General features: G+C 40.6%; 2 protein-coding genes across 2 annotated transcripts in view; one reads left to right on the top strand and one right to left on the bottom strand.

Moving 5' to 3' along the window:
• Positions 1 to 3,569: 3,569 nt before the first annotated feature.
• Positions 3,570 to 6,844, top strand: nkx2.4b (NK2 homeobox 4b). Its single transcript, XM_063902386.1, has 3 exons — positions 3,570 to 3,717; positions 3,799 to 3,993; positions 5,624 to 6,844. The coding sequence occupies exons 1-3, from the start codon at positions 3,570 to 3,572 to the stop codon at positions 6,286 to 6,288; spliced, it is 1,008 nt and encodes a 335-aa protein (XP_063758456.1). The 3' UTR covers positions 6,289 to 6,844.
• A 211-nt stretch (positions 6,845 to 7,055) lies between these two features.
• The window catches only part of xrn2 (5'-3' exoribonuclease 2), a 34,368-nt gene continuing 21,593 nt past the window's right edge, over positions 7,056 to 19,830 (bottom strand). The window contains 4 exon segments of the mRNA XM_063902385.1: positions 7,056 to 8,040; positions 9,582 to 9,771; positions 11,976 to 12,036; positions 19,111 to 19,262. Of these exon segments, the coding sequence (XP_063758455.1) occupies positions 7,981 to 8,040; positions 9,582 to 9,771; positions 11,976 to 12,036; positions 19,111 to 19,262 (463 nt within the window). The 3' untranslated portion in view covers positions 7,056 to 7,980.

Here is a 19,830-nt window from a genome sequence, read left to right as displayed (position 1 = left end):
ACAGGTGCTCTTACCTGAGGGACACCGAAAATCTGGAAGGGTTTATAAAACAGAAGCCTATATATATATTACTTCAGTACAGTAATATTCCGTAAATGAGATCAGCAAAATAAAAGGGTTTTGTTGTAGAAATGTTGCTTTTCCTGCTGGAACGCTGCACATCTCCCCTCTGCACGGCACTAAGAAAGGATGCTCTTATTTAATTATAGATTTTAAAGGGATGAAACTATAGCTGTTTATCAATCTCATACAATATTTCCACAGTAAAGGGAAACTAAAGCATGTGAGTAAAATAAAGACCAGAGCCTAAAAACACCAGGAAACCGTCGGTGTGTGCAGGAGGATTTCTCTTCACTGAAGAAGCAGCATCAGAAAGCTCCCTGACCTACAGACACGTTATTAATACTTCATTAATCCCAGATTTTTTATTTCAGCAGCATGTAGAACAAGTACTGCACATCACGAGGAATATAAACAGAGTAGAAAAGGAACAGTTATACAATAAAAACCTTTAAAAATATAAAATAAAACAGGAGTATAAACGTTGACCCTATCTCTAAACTATCCGACCAATAAAAGCCAGCTGAAGAGCTAAACACAGCGAACACCATAATCTTATTTACATTTAGTGAGCAAGCTGCACATCTTAAATTAGCTGAACAATTCATTCAAATCCAAATCTGAGTCCATGTTTTTTAAGCATGTTTTTTTTTACAGGAAATTGAGTTTAAATTTCAGCTTTTGAAAACATCTAACTACTTCTCCTTCTTAGGAAGACATGAATACATATTACAAAGAAGTCCTGCAAACTGCAGCTGAAGGGTTTGAAAATGGATCCTCATTCGATGCTTTATTTAAAGACATAACATGCTGTAAAAACCGGTTCCTTGTGATGGATTTTAACGGCTAAATTGCTTTTCTGAATGTGGTTGAAACAGTTATACTATGCTGGCTTTGTTTCTGCAGCCTTATTTGTGCTTTTATATAAAGACATACATTGATATTGAGTTCAGAGTATTGATTCGGCCCTTAAATATCATATAATAAATCCAGAGCTGCTGGAATAAGTTGATGACATAATATTTTAAAAGGCCTTTCAGAAGAATGAATTCACCTGGAAGTCATTCAACGTCTAAGCAGAAAAAAGTGTTGAAAACATACAGTCTTCAAAATGAAAGAGGCAATATCAAGTCTCAGATAGCAGAGGATAACATAAGAGTAAAACACACATTTTAATTGAAAGTAAACTCATTATTTACTCGATAGGAACACTCGATAAAAAGCACTCTTTGTAAAAAAGGCATTAAACAATAAAGGGCACCAGAAAAATACATAAAGTACCTTTGTTAAGGGATATTTTAAGAGTTAAAAAGGCCTTTAGAAAAATGTATTTAACTTAAACTCATTTTTACCACTGAGACATTATACTGTTTAAGGGTTATTATATACGCCCACAGGAAATAACTTCGTTTTGCATTAAAATGATTTAAATTTGTTGTAAATTGAGGCATTATACCGTAGGGGAATAATATTATAGGCTAACAAAAAATAAAATGTATTCGATTAACTAAGATGGGTAATCAGAGAGACAAACAGAGGCTAGGTTTGAACTTTGGATGATAATAATAAATACCTTTGATATCTGCTGCAATTAAGAGTAAACTTTCCAGAAGCACCTGAGAACATCAGCTGTTTTTCTCAGGTTTGAATACTATAGCCATTAAATTAAGAGAACCTGCATTAAGTCATTAACAGTTTAGAGAACATTATAACTATTAATGCCCACAGACATCATACTGTACGGGCATATTATAGACAACACGACATTAATTCCACTTTTAAATCAATTTAATAAAAGCTATATTACATTATAATTCTGTATAATACCATCACAAACTTAGGCCCCAAAATAATATACATTTCTTATAAAATCAGCTGTAATTAATTCTAAACTTCCTCCATGAAACACCTGTAAAAACCAGCTGTTTTTCTCCCCGGTGTTCCCGGTCCTCTACCAAGGGCTTTCCTCTACTCTCTGCCCACAGCAGCAGCTCTGATCCCGGCTGCAGATCCACGGAGGTCCCGGGCCTCTGGAGCTCCGGAGAGACAAACAGAGAGGACCCGTTTATAATCAGAGTACCGCGAGAGCACGTGAGGTGACGTGAGGTGACGTGACGCACAGGTCAGCAGGTGATTGGCTGCTCGGCCTGTTTACGCTGCTCGTTTTACAGGTGCTTCATATTTATTATTATCATCATTTATGAAAGAGGAAATATCTTTGGATTCATAAAATACAATTAGAAGAGACAGGATTTTTTTATTCATTACAATTCTGGAGGATAAAATATGTTAAACTAATTAAATGAATAATTCAACTTTAAAAAGAACTTCTGATCTTTCAGGAGAAACGGATGAATGACTGAAGGGCCGTCGGTGGCTTCTACTTTAATGTCATTGTTTGCTTTTATGGGCTTAAAACTATCCCTCAGTTACTTATTTTTCTGTGGTTAAACAAACTTATATTCCGATCCTCTTAGCTGTTTCTTAATCAATAAATAATAATGAATATAAATCATTTTTCGACTTTAAATTATATTAAAAAGTCAAGAAATTCTCGCAGTTTTGACTTCCTGAATTGAAAGGAGGATTTAATCTCAATTTATGTAAGAAAAAGAGACATGCATATTGAACATAAACAAGAAACCTTTATACTTTGGTAATCATCGTAAATAAAGTGTAATGTGGTAAATATAACGGCGTAAGACTAAGTGTTCATTCACATAAAGCAGTGGAGAAAAGTGGTCAAAATGAATATTAATAAGGAATTACTTTTCCAAATAAAAAACAAAGTACAATAAATACAAATCTGGAGATAAATATTTACCTTTTATAACTGCTTATTTAATTATGACCTGACTATCGAGAAATGTAAATCAGCTCCACCTTTACCAGCTATCATGGACACATTAATGGAGGAGAAATCCTGAAATGGGACATTACGCATAACGAGTACTTTCACTTTTAGTATATTTTGATTCCAATACTTGAGGAAAATCCTGAATATTGGAGTTTATTTGTAACAAGAGTATCTTTATAATTAGTTATAAACACTTTAACTTCTTCCCAAACTTAATAAATGGGATGAAAGTGTGGTTATTTTAGTATAAATGACCACAAAGTTACTTATATGGTGCCTCCGCGGAAGAAGAAGAAAGAAAGTAGGTCCAAAACCTTTTGACTCACTGAGTTTTTCGGATGGAAAAAAGTGTTGGTTTACAAAAATATATATATATGTTTTGATGAACTAGAAAGGAAAGTTCATCAACAAAGTATTTTAAAGTCACTGAAAAAAGCGGAAGAAGAAGAAGAAAGAAAGTAGGTCCAAACCATTTCGTCCTCTTACCTCTGTAATGTCAGCTCTCCATTGTTGGAGTCGCTCCGCCTCCCTGAGTTAAGGGCAGCTCCTCCAGATCAGCTGGACTTTCTCCCCGGGACGCAGCAGCAGCAGAACCGGAGGGAGGGAGGGAGTCTCCGGGACAAAACTCCACCGCATCCAGGCAGAGCGCACCATGTCCTTCAGCCCCAAACACTCCACCTCCACCCCATTCTCAGTCAGCGACATTTTGAGCCCCATGGAGGACAGCTACCGGAGGTTCGGAGGGATGGAAGCCGCGGCCGGGAGCCTCGCTTACCGGCAGCCTCAAGTCTCCCAGCCCGGTACGCAGCACCTCCATCACCACCACCACCACCATCACCACATGTCCTCCTCCTCATCCTCACCCTGCTCCTCTTCCTCAGCAGCAGCAGTGGGACCCGGGGGGCCCTACCACCACCATCACCACGTCCCGCCCGGAGTGCCGCAGTTCTCCGGGGCGGTCGGAGGCTTCTGTAGCGGCGGCATCGGCACCGTGGGAGACCTGCCGTCCTACCAGGATACGGTGCGGGGTGGGGGGACAGCCTGGTACAGCAACCCCGAGCCCCGATACCAGACAAGTAAGAGCAGCTTTAAATACAAGTTTATTTTCTTTAAATCTCAGGTTTTAAAAAGGAGATAATGCACTTTTACGCACGATGGAAACATGCGTAATGTGGGCATGGTACAGCAACCCGGAGCACCAAACCAGTCAGAGCAGTTTTCAATAAAATGTCATTATTTTAAGTCTGAGGGTTTGGTAAGTCAACATAACAGAACATTGCTAATGTCGTATTGAATTAAAAATGTACTTAATGTTTATTTTAGTCATAAATGTTTATCTTTATTTAAATGAATTTATAGATATTTTACAATTATAAAGAGGCGAATGTGAGCCCCGACAACAGACCATTAAAACAGATTTAAATAAAATATTATTTTAAATCTGAGGTTCTAAAGAGGAAAGAATGCACTTTTACGCAAACATGCGTAATGTTCGCAGAACGTGTCCAAACTTAAGCTTGATTTTTATTTGATATATCTGTATTCCTAATATTATATCCATCCATGTAGACACAAACAGGCCACGTTTTAGCTTTCATTCATTTCACGTTTGTTTTATTGTGATTTACTCTTGAAAAGATATACAAACAAATAAATAAATAACCATTTTTAAAAGTTTGTTATTTTAAAGTTTCTGTGGATTTAATAGCTTTTAAATAATCAGTGACCACAACATCTTTCTTTGGATGAACGTATAAAAGGTCTGTTTTGCTTTAATAAATTAACTATTATCTTAAGTTTTCTCGTTTTCCACTAATATTTTCATCTCGTGTAAATCTTTATTAAATTCTAATTAAACAAAATAGTATTAATTAAAACCCATTAAATGCATGAAGGCCTTAATGTTTAATATGTGAACTTTCCCCTTTGTTTAATCCTTAAATGTCATAGTTAAATATATCCAAAAAACAGGCATTAAATCCTTTAAAAGGCTTTTAAAGATGTGATTCTTGATGTTACTGAAGTTAAATTCATTATTTAACAGTTTTCTAATTAAAAGTATTAATAACAAACGATTTCTTGACCTAAGACTTTAATGTTTAAAGATGAGATTATTACTCGTTTTTAAGGTTATATAACTCATTTTCTCTCCCCTTTAATTCGTTAATGTATTATTAGCCTAGTTTACAATTTTAAAAAGTATTAATTATATGCCATTTAATTCATTAAGGCCAAAAGGATGTTAGTAGTGACGTGTTCTTGGAGTTCTGCTGCTTTTAATCTGTAATTAATGTGTTTTAATTATATTAAGCATGTTTTACCATTAACTGTCTGAGCATCTTTAACAACGCTCTATAAATAAAATGCATTATTATTATTATATAATCTTAAGGATGTGAACGGAAATAGTTTTCTAATCAAATGTGTATACATGTATTTATGAAAGGCTTTTATTGCCCATAATGTTTGATGAATGCACCACTATGATTGTTACCGAAGTGAAATGTCTTTTCTTTATTTCACCTTTTTAACATTTAAGAAAGCATCATTAAGGATTTGATTTCTGCTTTTGTTAATTTTCTTTCCCATTTAATTTAACATCATTGAATAACAATCCAATATCTGTAGCACACTGATAAGATTAATGCATGTTCTAATTTAGTTTCCTCATGTATTTATCCAATCAACGATCATTTCTCCTCCAAGTCTCCAGATTCATGAACCCCTCCGGCGGCATGAACATGTCCGGGATGGTGAGCAGCTTGTCCGGCATGGATCCCTGCGCCAAGTCCATGGTGACCATGCACGCGGCTCCGCGGAGGAAGCGGCGCGTGCTCTTCTCGCAGGCGCAGGTGTACGAGCTCGAGCGGCGCTTCAAGCAGCAGAAGTACCTGTCCGCGCCGGAGCGGGAACACCTGGCCGGACTCATCCACCTCAGCCCGAACCAGGTCAAGATCTGGTTCCAGAACCACCGGTACAAGCTGAAGCGGCAGACCAAGGACAAGACGACGCAGGACGGAGGAGGAAGCACAGCTGGAGGTCTGTGCGCAACGACGCACCGCTCCTCCTCCGTGTCCCCGGTGCTCTCCAAGAACGGTAAAAGCTGTCGGGATGAGTCCAGCCATACCGGAAACAGACAGGTAGAGGTGCTGAACGGGAACCCCCCTCAACAGCAGCAGCAGCAGCAGCAGCAGCAGCAGCAGCAGCAGCACGGGAACCCTCTGTCCTCTGCAGAGGAGCTGGAAGAGCTGTCCCAGACTCCGCCGCTCGGCCTTCACGCACAGATCAACATGACGCAGACGGACGCGGCGCTAATAGAGTACACGAACAGCATGATGGGATCCAATTTACTGTACGGGAGGACTTGGTAGGGACACCGGGAGGAAGACAGACATTTACCCGTTCTGAGAGGCGTGAATCCCGGGTTGGATTTCTTTTTGGGGAGGACAAAATAGACGCACACGATTTTTTTTTTTCTCTATCATTTTCGTGCGTCTGGTTCCTTTGCGCACCGATTACAGAAACAACATGATGGGATCACATTTGCTGCACGGGAGGACTTGGTAGGGACACCGGAGGAAAACAGACATGAAAGGCATGGATTTGTTTTTGGGAGGATAAAAAGAGAAGACCGTTTTTCTCGTCTTTTTTCCATGCGTAAAAGTCTGGTTCCTTTACGCACACAGGGACACTAAAGAGCAATACCGTGCTAAAAATGAACTGTTAATGACAGCTTTGGACTGAATGTTAATAATCTTCTCTCTCTTTTTTTTTAACTGACTGAATGATGCAGCGTTTAAACCTTAAAATCAGACCGAAGCAGATTCCGGATGAGCCACGTCTCCTCATCCATTTACGCAGATTAAATTATTGCAGGTTTAAATATAAAGGTGATTCAAAGTGAAGCAATAGAGGTCTGAACACATTACCCCCGGAGTAAACCAGTCATTCTTTCTTTGTCACGTTTTGTTTTGAATAAATGATTTTTGCATTTTGGATATCCTAATGTTTGTTGTTGAGACTGAAGCAAACATTCTAAAATTGTGTTAGTTGGATCACAATTATTAATAACAGCTGCTGAGAAATAATGGTAAAAAAAGACACATTTTGGATAAACATGGGGCTTTTTTAACCGAAAAATGATTCAAATGTTCTGCATTTAATTCTGAAATATCCACTTTTTAAATTTGGAAATGAAACCATGAACCAATGCCAGGTTAAATAGTTTCATAAAGTCAAATGTAAGGGTGAATGTAAAGAAACAGAAAGTCCTTTATGGGTCAGACAATTCCTGACAAGACAAAAAAAAACCTGATAGTTTTTAAAAAATAGAATAAGAATAATAATAAATTAAGTGACATTTAAAGTCGGTGTTGCTGTTTAAGGTAAAGTGTAAGGGTGACTTTAAGGGAAGTCCTTCATGGGTGAGATCATTCTCGTCAGAAGACTTTATCCTACATACCATAATATAGTAAATACATGTCTATTATATTGAGAGTCTGATTACAAAACAAATGAACATTAAAGCGTTTGGTGGTTTTTAATTTAAGTGCGTTTAAGGGTTTAAGTGTTGAATTAATAAAATGTTACGGGTGATTTAAAGAAAGATGGCTTTGTAGAAAAGAGAATTCCTTTCAGACAAACACAACTTCTATTCTCACTGACAAAAGAAATCTTGATTATATTGAGGATTTAAAGTTGGTTTTGCTGTTTAAGTTAAAATGTAAGGGTGATTTTAAGGGGAAATCCTTTATGGGTGAGATACTTCCTGTCGAACACATCGGTGTTACTCTTTTATTTCACATGCTTATGTTACGTTTGAAACACATGAAGCTGCTGGAGAGATCTGCCTAAAGAAGAACCACAGCGGGACTGTCCGGGACACGCTTGTATTTTCATAAGGTTTACGGTTCATCTTAAAAATCACAAAGTCACAATACACGTTTTGTTGTTGTGTGGATAAAAAGAAAGAAATACAACAAATTAAATTGTACAATGAAGACAATTCTGACATTTCTCTCCTAAAAAAACGTCCCGAAGTCCCAAAAGACTTCACCATGAAATCAGTTCCAGTTGTATCTCCTGGAGGGAGGGGGGGCCGGGTAACCTCTGGAGCCGTAGCCCTGAAACACAAAATAATAAGACTTAGTAAAACATTAACCAGAGAGATTTCTGACAAAAATATCTGGGGTAGCTCCAGCCGGCGTTAAAAACAAAATCAGTTGTACTAACATTCAAAGACGGAAATGTAAAAGCTGACAGAAGAACGTGTCTGTTTCACGGAGGACGACTTAGATAGAGTCGGAGGATGAAACCCTCTTTAGTGTCACACACATGCACACAGCAGAGCACACACAGTGAACCTGGTCCTCTGCATTTAACCCATCCTAGTACTAGGAGCAGTGGGCAGCTATCGTGCAGCGCCCAGGGAGCAATGGGGAGGGGGGTTGGAGGTGTCCGGTGCCTTGCTCAAGGGCACCACAGCAGGGCCTAGGAGGTGAACTGGGACCTCTCCAAGTAGCAGTCCACCTTCCATATTTCAAGCCGGGACTTGAGCAGGCGACCCTACGATTCCCAGTCCAAGCCCCTACTGACTGAGCCACTGCTGGACTTAAGACTACAAAGAGTCTGGAATTTTTATTTTGAGTTTGGAAATTAAAGTCGGAATTGTGACTTTTTTTATTTCCGTATTTATTTATAAAGTCTGACTTACCTCAAGACTTTTGAGAAAAAGCCAAAACTCCAACAAATCTCAAAATCCTCATTAATAAAAGTGTACGCTTTGTAGTAACATTCTTAAGTGAATGTCTTAAAAAAACAAAACCACTTTTGGTCAAATCTGAAAACAAAATGTGATCAAAATATCTGATGTGACTCCAGCGGGAGTTTAAAACCAGTCAGTTCATCAACAGTCAGTCTTTCTGCAGAAGAGGATGAGGCTCACAAGAAAATAAGTCTGAGGTCAAACCAAAAGGGACATCTTTATTTTGAGTTCTGAGATTAAAGTCTGAATTCTGACTTCAACAGACTAAGATTTGTTTTGGAGTAAAAGTCCAAACTCTCCAAAAACACTTTTCCCGCAAAAACAGAATAATCTCACAATCGGAGAAAAAAAAAAGTCTGAGTTTTTCTTTTGACCTCACCAAAACAGATTGCTTTTGGTTCTGAGATTCAGGGCAGAATTCTGAAAAAAAACTAAACCCCCCCCCCAAATAAATCTCTAAACCCCCCCCCAAATAAATCTCAAAATCCCCCCCCCAAAAAGGTCTGAATTCTGACTTTTATTCATTGTTTTGATTTGAAACATTTCTGTAGCTCACCAAAATACACATTTTAGTTGGAGCTTCTGATACAGATACTGAGAAAAAGCCCAAATTCTATTCTAATAAAACAAAATCCCCCAAAAAAAGTCTGAAATGTTGTTTTAAAGTAAAAGTCTGACAGATTTCCTTCATTATTATGAAATATATTGGAAAAGAAACACTGAAAAGAGGACTTGAGGGAATCCTGCGGCTTAAGTGAAGTCAGTTTGGAGACAGTAACAATCCCGAGGAACTGCAGGGCCTCTAAAGCCAAAACAAAAGTATTGGCTGGGCTCATGAGCTGCTGGAAAGTGGGATTAAGGAGTCAGTAGAAGCTAATATTGATCGTGTTCCGTGTGTACCTGGTGGTGTTGCCCCCGGTTATCTCTCCGGTCGTCGTACCCCTGCTGGTATCCGCCCTGCGGTGGTGCCGCCCCCCCGCGGCTCTGGTTCTGCTGGTACGCCGAGCCCTGCGCCTGCGTGGCTCGATTCCAGCCGTGTCCCCCGCTGCCGCCGCCGCCATACTGCTGCTGCTGCTGCTGCTGCTGCTGACTGCAAACACACACACACACACACACACACACACCTGTTAACACTCCTGACAAGGTCACACATCAAAGGAGTTTAAGAGTTTCTGCCTGAAGGGGAGATAAAGACCCCGGGAGAAGAAGAAGCCTCCCTGAGTCCGTTTGTTAAAGACGTCACAGTCGTATTGTTAATATAGGAAAGCGGTTCCATGTATTAGAACAAACCTGCCTTTGTATTTACTGGAGTTTGAAGTCAGGGAGAAATAAAACAGTGAGAAAGCTCCACTTATTCTCTGGCTGCTGCACCTCTAAAGTCAGACTCTCAGGTTCTTCTCAGTATATTTTTAACCAAAATATTGTTGAGCTTTGGGACGGTCAGTCAACCAGCATGACATTTTAAGAGGTAACTTTGGTTTCCTCTGCAGAAGTATGAATACAATAAAGCAGAACATCTTAGAAGTAGCTGAGACTGAGCAGTTACTTTTTGAATCAGGAAACGTTTGACTAACTTCCGTTCTTATGCACATTTTTCTTTGACTGATTTCTGTTTTCAATAATAAAATAAGTCTTGCTGAGATCAATACTTGAGGAACTACGATGTGAGCACGTTACGGGGATTTCTATTTTCAGACAATTTCCACATCATTCCCCCCTATTTTATTCCAGATATTCTCCAGACTTTATTCAGCATTTATCTGCTGTTTAATGCTGTGTTCATTCCCCCTCCTCTAAACACTGTTCCCCAGTTTGCTCTGCAGTGCATCATATGCCATAAGCTCCTATTTCCAGCTGAACGATTAAAAACTCTGGACCTTCTGATCAGAAAGCAACCCGACCTCTGACCCCGCTTTAAAGTGACCTCCCATCGCCGAGCGTTTACTGAGGGCCGTCGCTCTCCAGAACATAAAACCTCCTCTCCTCTCCGATGACTTAGCAAAGACGCACATGAGAGCGGCGAGTATGAAATGAACCGTCATCTCTAAAGTAAAGCGAGTGCGGCGGATTCTCCGTGGGATCGAGCGCCGATCCGGCACGCCACGGCCCTCCAAGCCTCCGCCGTACAAAGAGTGAAAGCAACAGTGATATTAAAAAGTCACAAAGAGGGGAGCAGCGGCATCCCTCATTACTGAACCATGTCACACTCCTCAGACTCAACCGGTAATCCCCTCTCCTCCAAGTTCCTCCTGCTTTTCATTCACTCCGGGGCCGAGTAGTTTTTTGAAACTGTGTCCGCTAATAACTACTGACCCGAGGTGACGGCGAGCCACAATGGGCCCGGAGAAGTTAAAACTGATTAGGAGTGGAGAGAGAGAGAGGGTCCGCAGCCCAGAATCAATAGCAGGACGGCCTCTTAGTGACGCCTCATTAAGCTGCACAAACCTCCTCAGGAGAAATCTGAATTCAGCAGCAGAGGAGGAAGGCCCGGACATGTTTTAATGCTCAGGGTCGTAAAAAGAGGGGCTTGTGTGGACGTGCTGTCACGAAATAAAACCGTGTGAAGATTTCAAGGCATTTGCAAACAATCTGGATTCTTACAGCTTAAGGAAAGTTTGACTCAAAGCTTTTTCTAAATGCCACACGTTATGAAATGCATGATGGATTTAATGCAGTTATCCAGATTTAATGCAACGTCAGCAAGAAATAGTCGTAAAACCTAACCACCATTTTATTTTGAAGAAAACGAATAGATTTGAGGTATTTTTACGCCAGTTAAGGCCTTCTTTTAAAGCGTCACTTCATGTGATTTCTTTACTATCTGGAAATGATTCAACTTCAGAAAATGGAGCAGCATGAACCATGGAAATGCTGAAAAGCTGCAGAAAGACCTTTAAAAAAAAGGCACAAAATAAACTCTAAAAAGTGGTTTATAAAATACCTAAAACATAGATTTAACCAAAGGAAGTAAAAGTTATATTTCCTGTGTCCAAGCGTCTTAAAAACAGACTGATTTGAGACATTTTAATACCATGTAAGGCCTGATTTGTAAATGCATGAAGCTGTGACTGGGAAAAATTTCACTTTTTAAAGAGTGGTTAGTGAAGTCCTTGGCTGACGATGCAACAAAGACCAAAATGAATCTCATAAAACAACAACTTTCCCGTGTTTTTTATTGGATAAGTGATTATATCCAACAAAGATGAAGCAAAGAGGGGAATTCCATCAGGCAAACATGGACTTTACTTCAAAAAACAATCCAGAAAACACAGATTTACAAAGAGAGAGACTCACCGAGGATACTGGGGCTGCTGGTAGGATGGAGGCGTTCCCAGCAAGCTGTTCTGCCTGGAATCTGCGGGAACAAAAGAGAGCGCGTTCAGAAGAGGCTCTGCAGAGAAAAGTCTCAAGTTTTTATAGAAACAGGAGAAAAGAGGACTGAGGAAGTGCCCTAAATGTACGTCTTTAACATGCGGTTCACTTTGAATGCTCAACAGGAGGATGAAACAGTAGAAATACTTCCCATTCTGATCATTTTGAGGTGTAAAGGTGCGATAAAACCTGAGAGACACTCTTATTGCTAAAAACCCAAAATCAAACATGGATACTAATGAACCAAACTCTGCTTTATCCTTGTAGATCTAAAAATAATCTTCAATTTCTCTCATGGAAAAAGAAGTTATGATGATAAAATTAATGTCTTTCAAACGATTGATGGATGGAGGGTGAGGATGAGGCGGGGGGGAGGCGAGGGAGAGCAGCAGCTCCTCCACATTTGCATTTTTTGTTCAGAAAATGAAATAAGCATTCAGCCGGCAGCATTGTGGGCACCTCAAGTGCCCGGGGTCCATCGCTGCGGGCCCTTCACAAAGACACACTTAAAAAAAATAAAAAAGGAGCTAACGGCTTCTTCCAGACTCACTGTTGCCAAGGCGATGACCAGCTGCCGGTTTGTTTACGGGGGCCGAGTGTGTGTGTGTGTGTGGCTTAGATTGACAAACCTGGGGAGAAGTCGGTGTAAGAATCAGGATTTGACTTATTTCTGTATATTTCAGACTTTATTCTTCAAGTTATTCTATGTATTTTAGATTTTTGCCTTGCTCAATGGCACCGAGGCAGTGCCCAGGAAGCTGGCACCTCTTCTAGCTACCAGTTGTCAATCTGTAGCTGTTCTGTTTGGGACTTGAACCAGTGACCCTCCGCTTCCCAAGCCAAGTCCCCACAGACTGAGGTACTTTTGCCAAAAATGCACAATCATACTGTGCTAAGCTAATTAGCTTTACTTGGCCATGCTAACACGCTAAAGGAGAACACCTGCTAAGCATCCCCCTGTTAGCACGCTAATGTTAGCATTTATTTCCCAAAAGCCTGTACTGAACTGGGGAACAGGTTAGTTTAGCTACGCTGCTCCTGTGGTTTTGAACCGGCTGCAAAACGAGCTGAAACTCAGAGGTGGTTTCCTTAAACCGAGTCAAAGCGACTCTAAATGACTCTGAAGCTTTGGCTTTTTTTGCACAGTTTGAAATCTGTCTCTGTGACATAGAAACACTAAGCATGACGGGACACAAAAATCTGAAACTTGTTTTAGGATTAAGATTTCCAAAACTGGACGCAACTCAAATAAAGACGTTGTGTTCCTCCTGCTGATAAGCCGTCACTGAAAGTCCCTGCAGGTCAACAGATCTGATGATAAGCCACATATCAGGAGACCTTTGGACACTAAAGGGACTGTTCTGCATTTCAGAACTCATGACCATCATCAAAATGGAAGAGAAATCATAAAGTATTCTGATTTATGACGTGATATTTAAAGGTGGATCCTGCAGGAGGTCTTCCCCCAGTCCTCCGCTGCAGAGAGGAGCAAACCGCACAATTAGCCGCCAGCAGGCAGACTGCTGTCGCCACATTATCATTTTGTTTTTGTCATTCAGTTTTCATGTTTGATTATCTCCTGCGCCAACAAACTTTAAGTGGACCACCCAGCCGGGCTCCAATTATAACTCCGCGTCTCCTCGTGCGACTCAAAGGAGAGAATTACAAGTGGACACCTGTCAATCTCCTTAATTAACAATGATCTGAAAGTGTATAGACCTCCAGTCTGCGGCGGACAAAAGCCAACGAGGATTACGCTTTAAATCCTTAAAACACGCTGTGTGTGCACTGTATTAACGCCGGGATTACAACCGCCATAAACAACTAAACGCCTCGCTCCGCCTCTTTTCAATTAGTGCAGCGACTGTTTGACTCAGCAGCAGGACAGTAACTCTTCCTGCAGGACGAAGAGAAACATTTCAGATAGGATTTAAAAGCTCTGAATGAGACAGCTGGGTGCAGAACACCTGAGGAAGGTCTGACTCTTATCAACAATCACAAAGAGGCTGTCTTCACTACAAATACAACAAACAAACATGTGTTTGATTCCTTAAACTACTGCACATGAACTTTGTCTACAACTATCATGTTTTTTGGATTAAATAAAGAACTTTCAATTAAATAATTCTCAAAAACAACTAAAAATGTGTTAAATAATGACACTTCTAAATGTCAAAAGTGACCCGAAAGGACGCTGGATCGAGGTGCTCTTTTTGCACGTTATTGCAGACAGCACTGACCGCTTGTGTACGCTCACTTTGACCTATATTACATTTAATTTCCAATGAAAGTGACTCCTATAATGTCGTCGTTTTGCCTTAAACTTCTTCCCACAATAAATATGAAATACCACCAAGTATTTGTGTTAGTCTCAAACATCTTTAGAGTCAATAAATATCCTCAAGACCTCCTCCAATAGTCTGTGTTAAAGTCAGTTTTAGGATGCATGTTCGAGGGTACGATGTTTGAATCAGGGTTGAGTATTAATTACTTAGAAACAAGCAGTAGAGTAATATCTTCTGATATGAAACAAGACAGTGTTTTTTATGAGACATTAGAGCAACATTTTCTGTTGTCACTTGAACCAAATCTGAAACACTTCAGATAATCCTGCGAGTAAAAGCCTGACCTTCAGTGCTGCTCAAACTGACGTAAACTCAGTTCAAGACACTTCTTAAAATACTGAGTAGAGTGGCAGCACAGTCCTGCATTACATCATGTGTTTTTAAATGACAGAAATGGTGGAAAACAGACGATATTTGGAGGAGTAAAGTATAAATTAGCATAAAATGGAAATACTCAGGTACTATTTATCATAATACTACTCAGTACTGAGCGTGTCGTAGTGACTGTCCTCCACATGGTTCTGGCTCCTCTTGTTCCAGGAGTCGCTGCTTGGTTGTCCCTCTCAAGTGTTTGCAGGCTTATGATGAATCCGTTACTTTGGTTAAAATGTGGTGTCAAAGACAATAATGGCCCCCCCTGCAGGGACTCTCCCCCCCCCCACCACCACCACCACACCTTATTAAACTCCAGCCGGTGGAGCGGCGGATCACAAAGCCCAGCGGCGTGTTTCAGAGGCAGCGTGTTGACACATCACCGCAGGGGGTAGCAGCGGCTCAAAGGGGGAAGTTAACTTTGGTTTCAACCCTCTTCACAGCGCATCACACACCCAGAAGCTTTTATCAGGGAGGGGAGGGGAGGGTAAGGGAGGGGAGGGAGGGGTTGCTGTGTCCACTCCACAGTCTCATTACCAGCCCGGGTCTCCCACAACGCTAATCAGCCCCCCGAAAAAAAATAATCACAAAAGCCCAGAGCAGAAAGCCTGCGGTGATTACTGGCCGAGCAGAAAGTGTTCCTGGACAAAAGCCGCTCCGGCCCCCGGCTGCAGAGAGGACACTCGTCCAGATAATCACATTCCTGCAGAGGACGGGTTATACTGGGAAGGCCCAGGTTTTTAATCCAGTTTCTCTCTGTGTTATGATAGATCTTACATCGTCAGTCAGATGTATGATTGAAGCAGTATGGAAGAGGTTCAGGGACAAAAGGGAATTTTGTTTTTGAGATCCGACAAAGTGTTTGTTTTTTTAAAAGACCAATCCGGGATTCTTCATCTCAGTAGTAAACAAACACTAATGCACACGTGGCTCTGATCCTCCTCCTCTTCATAGATTGAGAGTTTTATATCAATGTTGAGCAGGAATAAAACATTTACGCTTCAGATGCTTAACATAATAAACTTGATGAAGAAAAAAGCACCAACATTTTACAGAAAATCACAAAAAAGATCAAAATAAAAACAGTTTGAAGAGGTTTGGTTGACTGCTAATGGGCGAGGGTCTTTTCTGTAATTAGAAATAGTTGAATGATTCCAGCTGCTCTATTTTAGATTGAGTCGAGTATGTGAAGGTTATCGGTCTTACAAAAAATAAGAGTGTGACTTCCTCGTTGAACATTAAGCCTTACTTAAAAATAACGGGAAACGGCCACCGACGATAATATCCTGGAATTTGCGTTAAGTAAAAACAATGGAATAATTCCAGTTGAGCATGTGACGGTCATCGTTTGAGCAAAAAGACAAAGATTTAAAACTTTAAAATGACCAGAAATCGAATGAAATGTCAGTGCTACCTTTGCAGTTAAGGTTTTTATATTAAAAATCAACAGGAATACGGAGGAGAATCAGAGTCCAGGTAGTAATTTACCCAAAAATTAAGGAAATAACTTAAATTAAGGTAAAATATATACTGGGATTTGTGTTATAAGAAAAAGATGAATTATATTTGTTATTTTAGACCGAAATTAAGCATGTGATGGCGATGGTTTGAGGAAAAAGCCAAAGATGTATCACATCAAAGATCCCAAAAAAGGTAATTAAATATCAGGTCTACATTTCCATTTTAGCTCCAGGGGTTTCTATATTAAAATATATATAAAAAGGTGAATTATTCCAGCTGCTAATGGTTAAACCTGTCATTTTAAACCAACATTGAGCATTTGACGGTCATAGTTTGATGAAACAGTCAGAGTTTTATAGCAAAAATCACCTAAAATATCAGCTCTACATCATCATTAATCCTCTCGGTGTTTTAATACAGAAATCAACCCGAATACGGACGAGAATCAGAACCCAGGTAGTAATTTACCCCAAAATTAAGGAAATAACTGAAATGAAGGTAAAATATATACTGGAATTTGTGTTATAAGAAAAAGATGAACTATATCTGTTATTTTAAACCAAAACTGAGCTTGTGATGGTTTGAGCAAAATGCCAAACATTGATAACTTTAAAATGGACAAAAATCACCCAAAATCTAGTAAAATATCAGGTCTACAGTTCCATTTATCCTCTCTGTGTTTTATCTAATACAGAAATCAACCCGAATACGGACGAGATCAGAGTCCAGGTAATCATTTCCCCGATGATGATGGAAAAACTACACCGGTTTAATAATGGAAGCAGATCCTGCACGGCTAATTGTGGAGTTTAACATTAAGAAGGAGCGGCAGAGGCCAGAGGAGGTGCCGCCGCAATCCGGAGGAGCCAAAAACCTTCATTTGCATCAAGTGGCCCCAGAATAGCAGCGACTCCCCCGCACGGCATCACTGGGAACGGCAGATTATTCATCTACTTGCAAATTGGAACATCAAAGTCAAACTGCAGAGCGGCGTGATTAGAGGGGGAGAAGAGACCACGTTCAGACGTCTCTGTACAAAGAGAGGTCCGTTTATTGTTCAGAAAACCAACACATTGTGGGCGAAAGAGCCACAGTTTAGCTCCGGGTTTGAAAAGTGAAATAGCGACAGTACTGGTTTGTTGACGTTATGGTTTAGGTGGTTCAGATGGAGACGTTTGTTGAAAATAAGCATTAAATCTGCATTTCCTTTTAGATATGAACAGGATTTGAGTCGCCTCAAAGCCAAGTTCTGATTCCATTACGATGGGTAGCTTAGTTTGGGTCAAATATGAACACAAACCAATCCAATAACCAGTGCTCCCAATTCAAACATATCCAGTTCAATCCTATTGATTGATACGATACAAACGAAAGTTAACTGGTAATGCTGTTCCTGATATTATGGATGAGGAAGAGGAGGAGGAGGAGGAAGAGGAGGATGAAGAGAAGCAGGAGGATGAGGATGAGTTGGAAGTGGACGAATGATGAGTAGAATAAGATAAAGTGGAGGAGGATGAGGAGAAGGAAGAAGAACAGATGGAGGACGAGGAGGAAGAAGAAGAGAACAGGAAGAGGAAGACAACAAGGAGGATGAAGAGGAGATAGTCGAGAAGTAGGAGGAAGAAGAAGAGACGACCGAGAAGTAGAGGAGGACAAGGAGACGGAAGAAGAGAAAGAGGAAGGCGCGAAGGAGGAGGAAGAATAGGATAAGGATGATGATGAGGATAAGGAAGAAGAGGAAGAAGAAAAGGAGAAGGAAGGCGAGGAGAAGGAGGAAGTAGGAGGAAAAGAGGAAGAAGAGGAGAAGAAGTAGGACGAGGCGACGGAAAAAATAAGAATGACGAGTAGAAGGAGGAACTGGAAGATAAAAAAGACAAGGAGGAGGAGGAAGAAGAAAGATGATGAGGAGGGAGAGGAAAAGGAAGAGAAGGAGGAGGAAGAGGAAGAGGAAGAGGAGGAGGAGGAAGAGGAGGAGGAGGAGGACTCTAAGTCTCTGTTGTTAACAAAAGAGCATCACTTCTTCCTGCTGGTAGGACATCAACATCAGAGGCCAGAAGTGAGAGGATAAACTATAAAGTTGCTCCTCAATATTTCAGTTCAATACAGACGGTATAGAGGTTATCAGACAGCTGCCCTCCTCCTTCAGGACATCTTGTAAAGGGAGGAATTGTAGAAAAAGTATCTGAACCGCTCGTGGGTATAATGATGCATTGTTCAGCACAAGGCTGCAGCAGCAGATCCAACAGTGTCAAACTTCAGACGCACGCTCAACTTACTTTATACAAAACCTTAAACTGTATTTGCATTAAAGAAAAAGTGAGGTTCAAACTTTCAAAGCCTTTTCGACTGTCGCTCAGGATTGATATTGAAGCTGAACTTGTTTTAAGAGTCTCTCCTGGGACATGTCTCCAGGCTCTAATGTTCAGAAAGCTCTTTATGTTTCTCATACTACTGTGCTGCAGCTCCTCTTTTCACCCTCTGTCTGAAACCAGAGCCCAGTCTGCTCTGATTGGTTAGCTGGCTGGCTCTGTTGTGATTGGTGAACCTAGTTAGAGATGTCCCGCCCCCTTAGCCTATATCACGTCCACTGTTTGAGAGCTAGCAGATAGAAGCGTGCGTGTTCTGCAGTGATGTCACTGTTTCGAACTTTGGGGTTGTAGCCTTTGCAGACCGTTGACATGCACTGAAGCCTTTAGAGCACACTACAGGACAGGGAAACCCAAATCAGCACAAGTAGGGCCTAGAGCTTTGATATTGACATGGTGATTTTGATATGCACAATATAACCGTACATGAGGAAGAGAGAGAGTGTGTGTGTGTGTGTGTGTGTGTGTGTGTGTGTGTGTGTGTGTGTGTGTGTGTGTGTGTGTGTGTCTTACGTTGGAAAGGCTGGTGTCCCCCGCTGTGTGGAGCTCTGTAGTTTCCTTGGTAGGTGTTTGGCGGGGGGGCGTTGCTATACTGTCCTCCTCCCCCTCCTCCTCTTCCTCCTCCTCCTCCTCCTCCTCCACGGTGGTTTCTGTTCATACTGTGACTGAAGAGAGACACAGAAGAATGAAAATATGTAAAAAATTGGATCATCTTCGTACACAAACATGTTTATCTTTTCCACAGACTGGCGATGCACAGACGGCCCTTCTCGTTAACCCTCTAATGACGTACTGTAGGTCGCATTTGCAATACACATGACATCATCTTCATCCTTTTGCTAAATTGAAGGGACATGTGTGAAACCAAAGGGCTTTAATTATCTGTTATCAAATAGGCTTCTTTTGGGGTACAAAACACTTCAACTCACGGTATGTTTACCTCCGTGGCGTCATGTTCTCGACAGAATTGATATCTCTAATAAGCAAGATCAGCACCAAAGTATTTGCCTTATATTTTTCTAGAAAAACCTGATATTTAGAATAATTCTAGCTCTTTTTAGGATGCTGATTAACTGGAATACGCTGGCACAGATCTTTTAATGTAAAATACTGTTGTTACCTCTTGACTACCTCACAAGTAGACAACCTAAGGGTCCATTTCCACTGACTATTTAGCTCAAAATACTAAATATACAAAGAAATCTGTTAATCTGTGTTTTTCCACACAGGTAT

This window comes from Eleginops maclovinus, chromosome 15 (assembly GCF_036324505.1).
Source record: "Eleginops maclovinus isolate JMC-PN-2008 ecotype Puerto Natales chromosome 15, JC_Emac_rtc_rv5, whole genome shotgun sequence".
NCBI classification, from domain to species: Eukaryota; Metazoa; Chordata; class Actinopteri; order Perciformes; family Eleginopidae; genus Eleginops; species Eleginops maclovinus.
This window is presented reverse-complemented; position numbering and strand designations above follow the sequence as displayed.